The following is a 10,166-nucleotide window of genomic DNA, read 5'->3' as shown; positions in this document are numbered from 1 at the left end:
CCGCCACCCGGATTGAGGTGAGTAACTGCGCCACCACGAGGATCTACTAAGTAGTGGGAATTGGGCATTCCAAATTGGGGAGAAAAGGGGATGAAAATTTTTTTTTTAATTGAGTTATCTTGATAAGTTGTATTGATTTAATTTTGTTAAACATTACTCAATTCAATTAATTTATTTTTTTATTTTTATTTTTATTATTATACTAAAATGCGTAAATATTTAATAGAGGATATATATATATATATATATATATATATATATATATATATATATATATATATTATTTTTTTGTTTATTTATTATTATTATTTATTTTTTATTTATTTATTTATTTGAGTGTATCGCCGTAAAGAGCCCTTAAAACTTTTATTTTTATTTTGTTTCAGATGGGGCGGGGTGGAGGACGGTTCCTCATTTCCTCATTTTGTGAGCTTCGCTGATTCATATCGTCAGAGATCAGTGAAGAGTGTCGTAATTGTTTACAAATTGTCAATATTTGAACAGTAAGACAAACTCCGTCCATCTCCTCAACATGGCAACAACAATTAGCACGCAACGGGGACAGGTGAGTTATTTCTGTTCAACACACTGAGAACAAACAACAAGAATTACATGAACCCCAGTGAAAGTAAACACACGGTGGAAATTGCGCATTATACAAATACCCGCATTCCAGCCTGCAACACTGATGATACACGACAAAGAAATATCAAACTGTCACGATCGTAGCAACAACGTCAGATAGAAATATAAACATGTTCGTCAGTTCTTGTGTGCAGCAGTAACGCCCGATTCGTCATCACATGAACGCTATGATGATGTGTTAATAAAACGTCATAAAATGTTATTTTAAGTCGTACTGTGTTTATTAAATGTATTAAATAAGCAGTCGATTGCTTTGATAATCGAAGTTGTCATGTTTTTTGCCGATAACTCATCCTTCCTACTAGTATATCTTAAAGGGACAGTTCACCCAAAAAGAAAATTCTCTCATCATTTACTCACCCCAGATGTGTATGACTTTCTTCTGCGGAACACAAATGAAGATTTCTAGAAGAATATTTCAGCTCTGTAGGTCCATACAATGCAAGTGAATGGTGACCAGAACTTTGAAGCGCTAAAAAGCACATAAAAGGCAGCATAAAAGTAATCCATCAAATTTCAGTGAGTAAATCAATGTCTTTTAAAGCAGTCCAATGGACTGTTTTTGGGTGAAAACAGACCAAAATGTAACTTCTTTTTCACTGTAAAACTTGGCATCAACAGTCTCCTTGGCGATCATGATTTCAAGCTCGATTACACTTCCTATAGTGCCATCTAAAACGCTGTACATGTGTCAGGCACTAGGAAGAGTAATCAAGCTTGAAATCATGATCGTGCCTAGAGATTGCAATGGCAAAATGTGTAATATTTTGGTCTGTTTTCACTCAAAACCAATTGGATCGCATCTGAAGACATGGTTTAAACCACTGGTGTCTTATGGATTACTTTTATGCTGCCTTTATGTGCTTTTGGAGCTTCAGAGTTCTGGTCACCATTCACGTGCATTGTATGGACCTACAGAGCTGAAATATTCTTCTAAAAATCTTCATTTGTGTTCTGATGAAGAAAGTCATGCACATCTGGGATGGAGATGAGGGTGAGTAAATTATTAATTTAAATTTTTGGGTGAACTGTGCCTTTAATATTGTGTGCTGCTTATTACTTGATACAAGGTATTATTTTAATATATATATATATATATTAGTACTAGATACAAAAATACAATAATAATAATAATAATAATAATAATAATAGTTGTAGTTAGTTAAATGTCATAAATAAAGACAGATATGCCTCTAAAATAAAATATACAGCTCACAATTGTCAAATTGGCATGTTGGTCTTTATCAAATTATCTAAGTATGGGTAATAAAAAAATATCTTGCTTTAGATTAAAATCCTGCAGACAAACATCATGCACTGACACAACTAATAAATGATCAAATCACATGTTTTTATTGCTGCAGTGTTTTATTGTTGAAAGGGAGTTTTTATGAGTTGAAAAATGTACAATTCTAGAATTCAAAGCATTTATAGGAGAATTTAAAACAGTTTATATCCTCTGTGTTCAGGTCTATATCGGTGAGTTGCCGCAGGACTTCTTGCGGATCACCCCCACTCATCAGCAGCAGCAAGTGCAGTTAGACGCACAGGCTGCACGACAGCTGCAGTACGGAGGCTCTCTCGGAACGGCTGGTCGCCTCAGCATCACAGTAGTACAGGTACTTTGATTATTTATAAGTGCATATGCTCATTACTGATTGTATTTTAAACAGCATTGTCATTTAAAATGGAAATGATCTCTTTTGATCTCTTTTCACTTGTTTTATGTTTTTTTTTTTTTTTTTTTTATGTATTACATCAAAATAAATTCAGATGAAGACTGTTTTACTAAAAGAGCAATATGTGATAAGTTTGTGCCTTATTACTCTGTGTGTTGAGTGGCATAGTAAACCATACTCAACACACAGACCATCTGAGTAAACCATAGCAACCATTTTAAAACTCTTATAGATATCTCAAAGCTACAAAGTCTGGACATTTTAAAAGGAGGTGTATATATGTTTGTTATTATTTTACATGAAATTCCTGAATTTTGTACAGGCAAAGCTTGCAAAGAACTATGGCATGACACGCATGGACCCTTACTGCAGGATTCGACTGGGGTTTGCTGTCTATGAGACGCCAACTGCTCACAATGGAGCAAAGAACCCCCGCTGGAACAAAGTCATCCAGTCCACTGTCCCACCTGGGGTGGACTCCTTCTATCTAGAGATCTTTGATGAGGTCAGACTGTAATGAAATTTTCGCATTGCCTATAAAACCTTGCTTTTTGTTTTAGGGATGGGCATTTTTGTGTAATTGTAGTCAAGTACTGTAACCCCCCCTGTTATTACTTAACAAGAATGGGGGCCTGGGTAGCTCAGCGAGTACTGACGCTGACTACCACCCCTGGAGTCGTGAGTTCGAATCCAGGGCGTGCTGAGTGACTCCAGCCAGGTCTCCTAAGCAACCAAATTGGCCTGGTTGCTAGGGAGGGTAGAGTCACATGGGGTAACCTCCTCATGGTCATGATTAATGGTTCTCGCTCTCAATGGGGCGCGTGGTAAGTTGTGCGTGGATCGCAGAGAGTAGCATGAGTCTCCGCGGTGTCATGCACAACGAGTCACGTGATAAGATGCGCATATTGACGGTCTCAGAAACGGAGGCAACTGAGACTTGATCTCTGGCCACCCGGATTGATGTGAGTAACCGCGTCACCACGAGAACCTACTAAGTAGTAGGAATTGGGCATTCCAAATTGGGAGAAGAGATAAAAAAATGTTTTAAAACATTTGTGAAAAAAATGTTAAAAATAACAGTAAAAACATTTGCATTTACCCGGAGCTTACATGGAAACCATTGCTGACAGCATTTGGGTAATGCACAAATGAAACTCTGAGTCTACATAAAGGCTATTTTCTTTCCACCATAAAAGCAGATCCTCGTCCATTGGTTTGCATGACTCCAACAGGAATCGAATACCAGTAGAATTAAAAAAGAATCAAAATATTACAAGGATGACCACACTAGACATAGGCTTGTAACGGTGAGATTTGGTTAGAGATTCAGAGGAAAACAGTGTAATTCTGCATTGCCCACAGCAGGCAAATGCGCAAAAGAAAATACATTTGCGATATTCGAGTAGTGTGTAAAATACACGACTAGCTGGTGCAGAACGATCACTGCATTAGTCAGTTATTCATGCACATCCCAAGGTTGTTCAATGATTTATGTTAAAATACACTATCAGACAAATGTTTGGATACATATGACTGAATTTGTTTCATATGATCTTAAAACCTGTTTGATCTAAAGGCTTATGCTTAAATGCTTGAAATTAGTTTTTGAAACAATTTTACAGTATATTGTGCCTACATATGAAATTCTTTATTAAACTAAAATGTTATGCATTTTGGAGCAGAGAAGTAGCCAACAAGTTCGGAAGTTCAGACTTTTTTATGTGTTTAAATACTTTGGGGGGCTGCTATATATATATATATATATATGTGTGTGTGTGTGTGTGTGTGTGTGTGTGTGTGTATATATATATATATATATATATATATATATATATATATATATATATATATATATAGAGAGAGAGAGAGAGAGAGAGAGAGAGAGAGAGAGAGAGAGAGAGAGAGAGAGAGAGAGAGAGAGAGAGAGATTATAAAGCAACAGTTGATCATATACATAAAAAAATAAAATAAAAACCGAGCAATCCTGCAGAACTGAAAATGTAATGCTAACATTGCAAGCACTAAGCTCTATTAACTAATGACTGGTTGTTTTATGTTGTTTGACAGCGGGCATTCTCCATGGATGATCGCATTGCGTGGACACACGTGACAATCCCAGAGAACCTGCGAGAGGGCAGTGTTGTGGATGAATGGTACAGCTTGAGTGGAAGACAGGGCGATGACAAAGAGGGCATGATTAACCTCGTCATGTCATTTGCTGTGAGTACTAACTCAATAAAATACAGTGCTGTGAAAAACTATTTGCCCCCTTCCGAAGTTCTTCTGTTTATGTGTATTTTTCATAATAAATTGTTTTAGATCTTCAAACGAGGTATAACATTAAACAAAAAATTATTTATTTTTTATTGAAACAAAAAAGTTATCCAACACCTACGTGAAAGAACTAACTGCCCCCTTAAACATAATAGCTGGTCGTGCCATCTTTAGCAGCAACAACTGCAACCAAACGCTTCTGATAACTGGAGATCAGTCTTCCATAACACTTTGGTGGAATATTGGCCCACTCTTATTTCCAGAACTGCTTTAGTTCAGCCACATTGGAGGGTTTTCGAGCATGAACTGCCCGTTTAAGGTCCTGCCACAGCATCTCAATTGGGTTCAAGTCAGGACTTTGATGAGGCCACTTCGAAACTTTAATTTTGCTTCTTTTGAGCCATTCAGAGGTGGACTAACTCCTATGCTTTGGATCATTGTCTTGCTGCGTAATCTAGTTGCACTTAAGCTTCAGCTCATGGACTGATGAACAGACATTCTTCTTTAGGATTTTCTGGTAGAGAGCAGAATTCATGTTTCCCTCAATTATTGCAAGTCGCCCTGAAGCAGCAAAGCATCCCCACATCATCACACTACCACCACCATGCTTGACCGTAGGTATGATGTTCTTTTTGTGGAATTCTGTGTTTGATTTATGCCAGATGTTACGATCTTCCAGGCAGTTCCACTTTCGACTCATCAGTCCACAGAACATTCTCCCAAAAGCTTTGAGGATCATCAAGGTGTGTCTTGGCAAAATTCAGATGAGCCTTAATGTTCTTCTGGGTTAGCTGTGGTTTTTGCCTCGCCACTCTTCCATGGATGGCATTTTTGGCCAGTGTCTTTCTGATAGGGGAGTCATGAACAGTGATGTTTATTGATGCAGGAAAGGCCTGCAGTTCCTTGGATGTTGTCCATGTCTTTTTTGTGACTTCCTGGTTGAGTCGTCGCTGTGCTCTTGGAGGAATTTTGGAAGGTCGGCCACTTCTGGGGAGGTTCACTACTGTGCGAAGTTTTCTCCATTTGGAGATAATGGCTCTCACTGTGGTTCTTTGAAATAGCTTTGTAACCCTTCCCAGACTGATGTATTCCAATCACCTTTTTCCTCCTCATTTCTGGAATTGTTTCGATCTTGGCATAGTGTGCTACTGGGTGAGACCTTTTAGCCAACTTCATGCTGCTGGAAAAAGTTGTATTTAGGTGTTGATTTGATTGAACAGGCCTGACAGTAATCAGGCCTGGGTGTGTCTAGTCCAGCTGAACCCCATTATGAATGCAGTTTCATAGATTTGGGATTTAGTAACTAAGGGGGCAAATACTTTTCCCCCACACAGGCCCAGTTGGTATTTGATAACTTTTTTGCTTCAATTAATAACATTATCATTAAAAACTGCATGTTGTTTACTCAGATTGCCTTTGTTTTATGTTAGATTTCTATTTATTTATTATTTTTTTGAACATTTAAAACAATTTCGTATTAGAGATACACAAAAACAGAAGAAATCAGGATGGGGGCAAATACTTTTTCACAGCACTGTACATACTGCATGTAGTGAGTCAGTGTTAAACTGTGTTTTTAACCAGACATCGTGTTATTTGAGTTTCTGTCCTAACTAGGGATGGGTGGGAAGACAGTCAACAGAACAGTTTTATATTATTTATCCGCACATTTCCGTTTCCGTACTCCATTTTCAGTTTCCTAACATCAGTGTTTTCAAAAGTATGCAGTAATGTAGAGCACTTTCTAAATGCTGCATTTTCAATGGATGAAAATGCCATTCCAGTGTGGATGAAAGATGGAAACGTAGCAAAATCTAAATATAATTATTATTATTGTTACATTGTAGAATTATACAGTATGTCTGTCGCAATTTATTCAATTCTCCCTTCGAGCTTTTATTTTTAATCAAACTTTTATTTTGACATGAAGGTTTTTCTGTTCTGTGTTCTTGACCATTGTTTCACACCTCTGGTTAAACGTAAGTTATATGGCTCCGTGCGATTATTAAAAAGCAAAATGCTGCAACTTAATTGTATAAATATAGAGTGCGCAGTTTCTGCACGCTTCACTCTCTCTTCTGTCATCTACTACAAGCACAGAGTTCAATGATAAAAAAATGTGGTGTTTTGATCAGTCTGTGTTTTCAGCATATAAGCGGCTTCACACAGTCACGTGTGTGCTGAAGCGCGCAGCACATGCAGACTGTATTTCTGCTTTAATGAAGCAGAAACACTGGTATTGTGACATCTTTTTCATTTTATTATTGACTTGGTACCGAAGTACCGGTTCTTTTGACATCCCTATACTATTTGCAATTATTTTGTTGTTCCAGCGACTATACTGTGAAATATATACCATTACCCTGATATAAAATTACTTGTACTGTAATTTTATGTAAATCACACAGTAAAATCTCATTGTTCCAAAATTGTGCTTCATTGAACGTCAAATACTGTATATTCTGATTGTGTCACACTGCATTTTTGTTTTGAGATTAGACAGTCAAAATAACTTGCTTTTTTGTTGCAAGTATTGCTAGAACACAGTGTAAAATTCAGTTTGTACATCCACTCTAAAGGCAGCGAATGCAAGAACATTAGGTTGGGTATTTCCTCCTGTATAAAAGGAACATTTTCTGCTGTATCTCTAAATTTTGTTGTTTGTCTGTCATGGTCTCTGTCTCTCTCTCATTATTTGTTTGTTCTCTGTCAGTCAATGCCAGCAGGAATGATGATGCAGCCTCAGCCTGTGGTTCTGATGCCTACAGTATATCAGCACGGTGTTGGCTATGTGCCCATAGCAGGTTTGTTCTGCAATCCATGCTTAATATGTTAAGACATTATCCCTAAAAAACGGTTAGTCTTACACACTTAAATACAGCCTTTAAATAATAAAAGCAACATAAAAGTCCTCCTATTGTAATTTACAAATATCTGAAGGTGAAAAGTACAGTTAAATTATATTCAAGTATGGGTACTGTGTCAAAATTGTACACAATTAAAAGGAAAATGTATCTATACCAAAACATACTTGAGTGAAAGTGGAACAAGTTTCCACATATATTTTTTTAGTCACTTTAGTCACTTTTTGGCCTCTGAATAAATACCTTTGAGATTCTATGGACTTCATGTTTGATCTTTTTCCTTCCTTGCATTTGACTTTTTTTTATTTATCTATTTTTTTAGCCTTTACATCTTAGCAACATGGATATTAAAAGTTTTCAGTGTTAGGCACGGACGTCTCTGCTGTTTTTTTAGTAGCTTTTGACATTGATGAAATCAAGAGATTGGAGATTGTCTTATTAAAGTGCACAAACTTTGTAAAGCAACAATTTTCTCAATGTCCTGACATTGTAGGTCTCTCTCTAACACACCAGGGGCCCTATTTCAAAAGCTATGCTTTAAATCATCAGCACAAAGTAAGTGGGCATAGCCATGACTTTTTGTGCATGCAAAGCACTAATGGGCTGGGTCGAATGCAATTTAATTCTGAGGTTCTTCTCTGGTTATTGCACCATCTGCGTCCTATTAATATAGTCCATTCCCTCAAACACCAGCGATATAAACAAAAATAGCATATTCAAAAGAACTTGGTAGTGTAAATGGACTGTATGCAATGAATTCGAAAAATAGAAATGTGACTTGCATTCTATTGTGCATTAACTGCATTCTTGTTGAATGTCAGGCATATTTCCATGACAGTGACAGCTTATTTGGTTCAGGATTTGGATGTATGCTCCGTTAAAGTATAGTGAATGTAAGTATTATTAATAATTTTCATATACTGACACACCAGTCATGGCTAGTATTAACAGTGATTGTATCGACAGGCAGTTCACTTCTACTAGTCGATTTTGCTTTAAAAATTTAATTCCTTTATTAAAACATAAAAAACGTAAACCAAACAAAATGTCTAAATTCATATTACATTTTAAACTAAACAAAAATATTATTAATTTAAAGAAGAGGTCAGAAAATCATATATAACGACGTCCCCAAATCCAAAAATGTTACCCTCTCCAACTCCTTTCATCGGCCCCTTTTGCAGTGACTTAAAAATCACTAAGACAACAGGTGGAAAATTACTGAAACAAATTGGATCATAAATACATTTGTAAATATAAACATAGTAATAATAATAATAATAATTGAAAAATAAACCATTACCTCTAGAAAGTCTAACACAAATCTCATACATTTTTGTTTCATACAGTGGCTACAACAATGATCGTCAGGGACATAATTTGATGTTCCACTATATTTTCAGAGTTTGGACATGAACTTTATTACCACCTGCTGGTGGAATCTTCAAACTACAAGTGCAGAAACTGCATTATTTGGTTCTCAAATATCTTAGTGCAATGACCTATTTCCAGGAAAAATAGCAAATTGGTCTTTGCGCCGCTTAATTAACATATAATGCATCCACAGTTTGCGCGCATACACCCACAGATAGTGCAAACATGCCCACTTGCGCTTTGCGCTGGCACGAAAATTGGTTAAGATGTAGCACACCGTCGTTGCATGTAGTGCTGCTCTTTGCGTACAAACGAAAATAGAGCCCCAGATGTTAAACTTAGAAAAATACTCTACTATATCCGTTACTGAAAGTGTTAAACATAAAATGGCTTGCAATATCAAAAACGAGCCAAGATGACATGGAAAATTACACTTCTGAGTTCTTAATGAAACTGAAAGGAATAAAAAGTATTATTTAGTAATGAAGTGCAAATATTCACCTCTGCAAATATATTTTACCCATAGGTGTCCCAGGTATGTACAACCAAGGTGTGGTGCCCATGGGGATGCCAGCTGTACCTCCTGTTGCACCACAGAGTGCCCCGTGCAGTGAGGAGGACCTTAAAGCCATTCAGGACATGTTCCCTAACCTGGATAAGGAAGTGATTCGCACGGTGTTGGAGGCCCAACAGGGCAACAAGGATGCTGCCATAAACTCCTTGCTACAGTTGACAGAGGAGCTTTAACTGAAGAACTGTCACTCAGCCGTTGAAAGTACAACTGAACCAACAATGTAGAACATTATACCAAAAACAAAACAAACACAAAAAAACCCTGTAAAAATGCACACTTAATTGTAGCAAGTAAATCTAACAGCTTTATTGTCTTTGTTAAATCAGCATTCAAAATCAGAATGTGTCTGGAAAGATATAGAGGACGTAAAATGATTTTGTAATGGAGTTGTTGGCAAAGTTGTGTCCTTTGTGGGCAATACGCCATATCTGTATTCTACTGACCCCGTGTCTTAAAGATGTTTGATATATGCTCTTGTCTGTTTGAATTTAGATGCATAAATGTAAATGATTATAATTTATTTTGAAGTATATTAAAGAGATTATCTGTGTATGGCAGGTCCAGTATTTTGATACGACTTTTGTGCATGCACGAAGTCCCATTCTCTCTTCTTAATTTCCTACACTATTGTACTTATATAAGAGGCAAAAGAACAAAATTAATAAAAGAGAAAGGAAAGGAAAAAAGTACACACCTTTGAGTTCATATTACAGTTACGATATGCTGTGACGGTGCTATAAAATATATATACTTTTT

The 10,166-nt window shown here is 36.6% G+C and overlaps 1 protein-coding gene across 1 annotated transcript; it reads left to right on the top strand.

Annotated features, from left to right (window-relative positions):
- The first annotated feature begins 407 nt into the window (after positions 1-407).
- On the top strand, positions 408-9,962 carry LOC127447973 (toll-interacting protein-like). Its single transcript, XM_051710250.1, has 6 exons — positions 408-565; positions 2,115-2,264; positions 2,647-2,829; positions 4,392-4,544; positions 7,312-7,402; positions 9,363-9,962. The coding sequence occupies exons 1-6, from the start codon at positions 533-535 to the stop codon at positions 9,581-9,583; spliced, it is 831 nt and encodes a 276-aa protein (XP_051566210.1). The 5' UTR covers positions 408-532; the 3' UTR covers positions 9,584-9,962.
- Positions 9,963-10,166: the final 204 nt, after the last annotated feature.

This window comes from Myxocyprinus asiaticus, chromosome 1 (genome assembly GCF_019703515.2).
Source record: "Myxocyprinus asiaticus isolate MX2 ecotype Aquarium Trade chromosome 1, UBuf_Myxa_2, whole genome shotgun sequence".
Lineage (NCBI taxonomy): Eukaryota > Metazoa > Chordata > Actinopteri > Cypriniformes > Catostomidae > Myxocyprinus > Myxocyprinus asiaticus.
The sequence above is the reverse complement of the archived record's forward strand: the minus strand, read 5'-3'. Positions and strand labels throughout refer to the sequence as shown.

Bases quoted from the DNA above. Each gene is read 5' to 3' on its own strand.
- LOC127447973 (XM_051710250.1), top strand. From the start codon at position 533: ATGGCAACAACAATTAGCACGCAACGGGGACAG. The intron at 566-2,114 runs GTGAGTTATTTC...CTCTGTGTTCAG, and splicing joins TTAGCACGCAACGGGGACAG to GTCTATATCGGTGAGTTGCC. The intron at 2,265-2,646 runs GTACTTTGATTA...AATTTTGTACAG, and splicing joins TCAGCATCACAGTAGTACAG to GCAAAGCTTGCAAAGAACTA.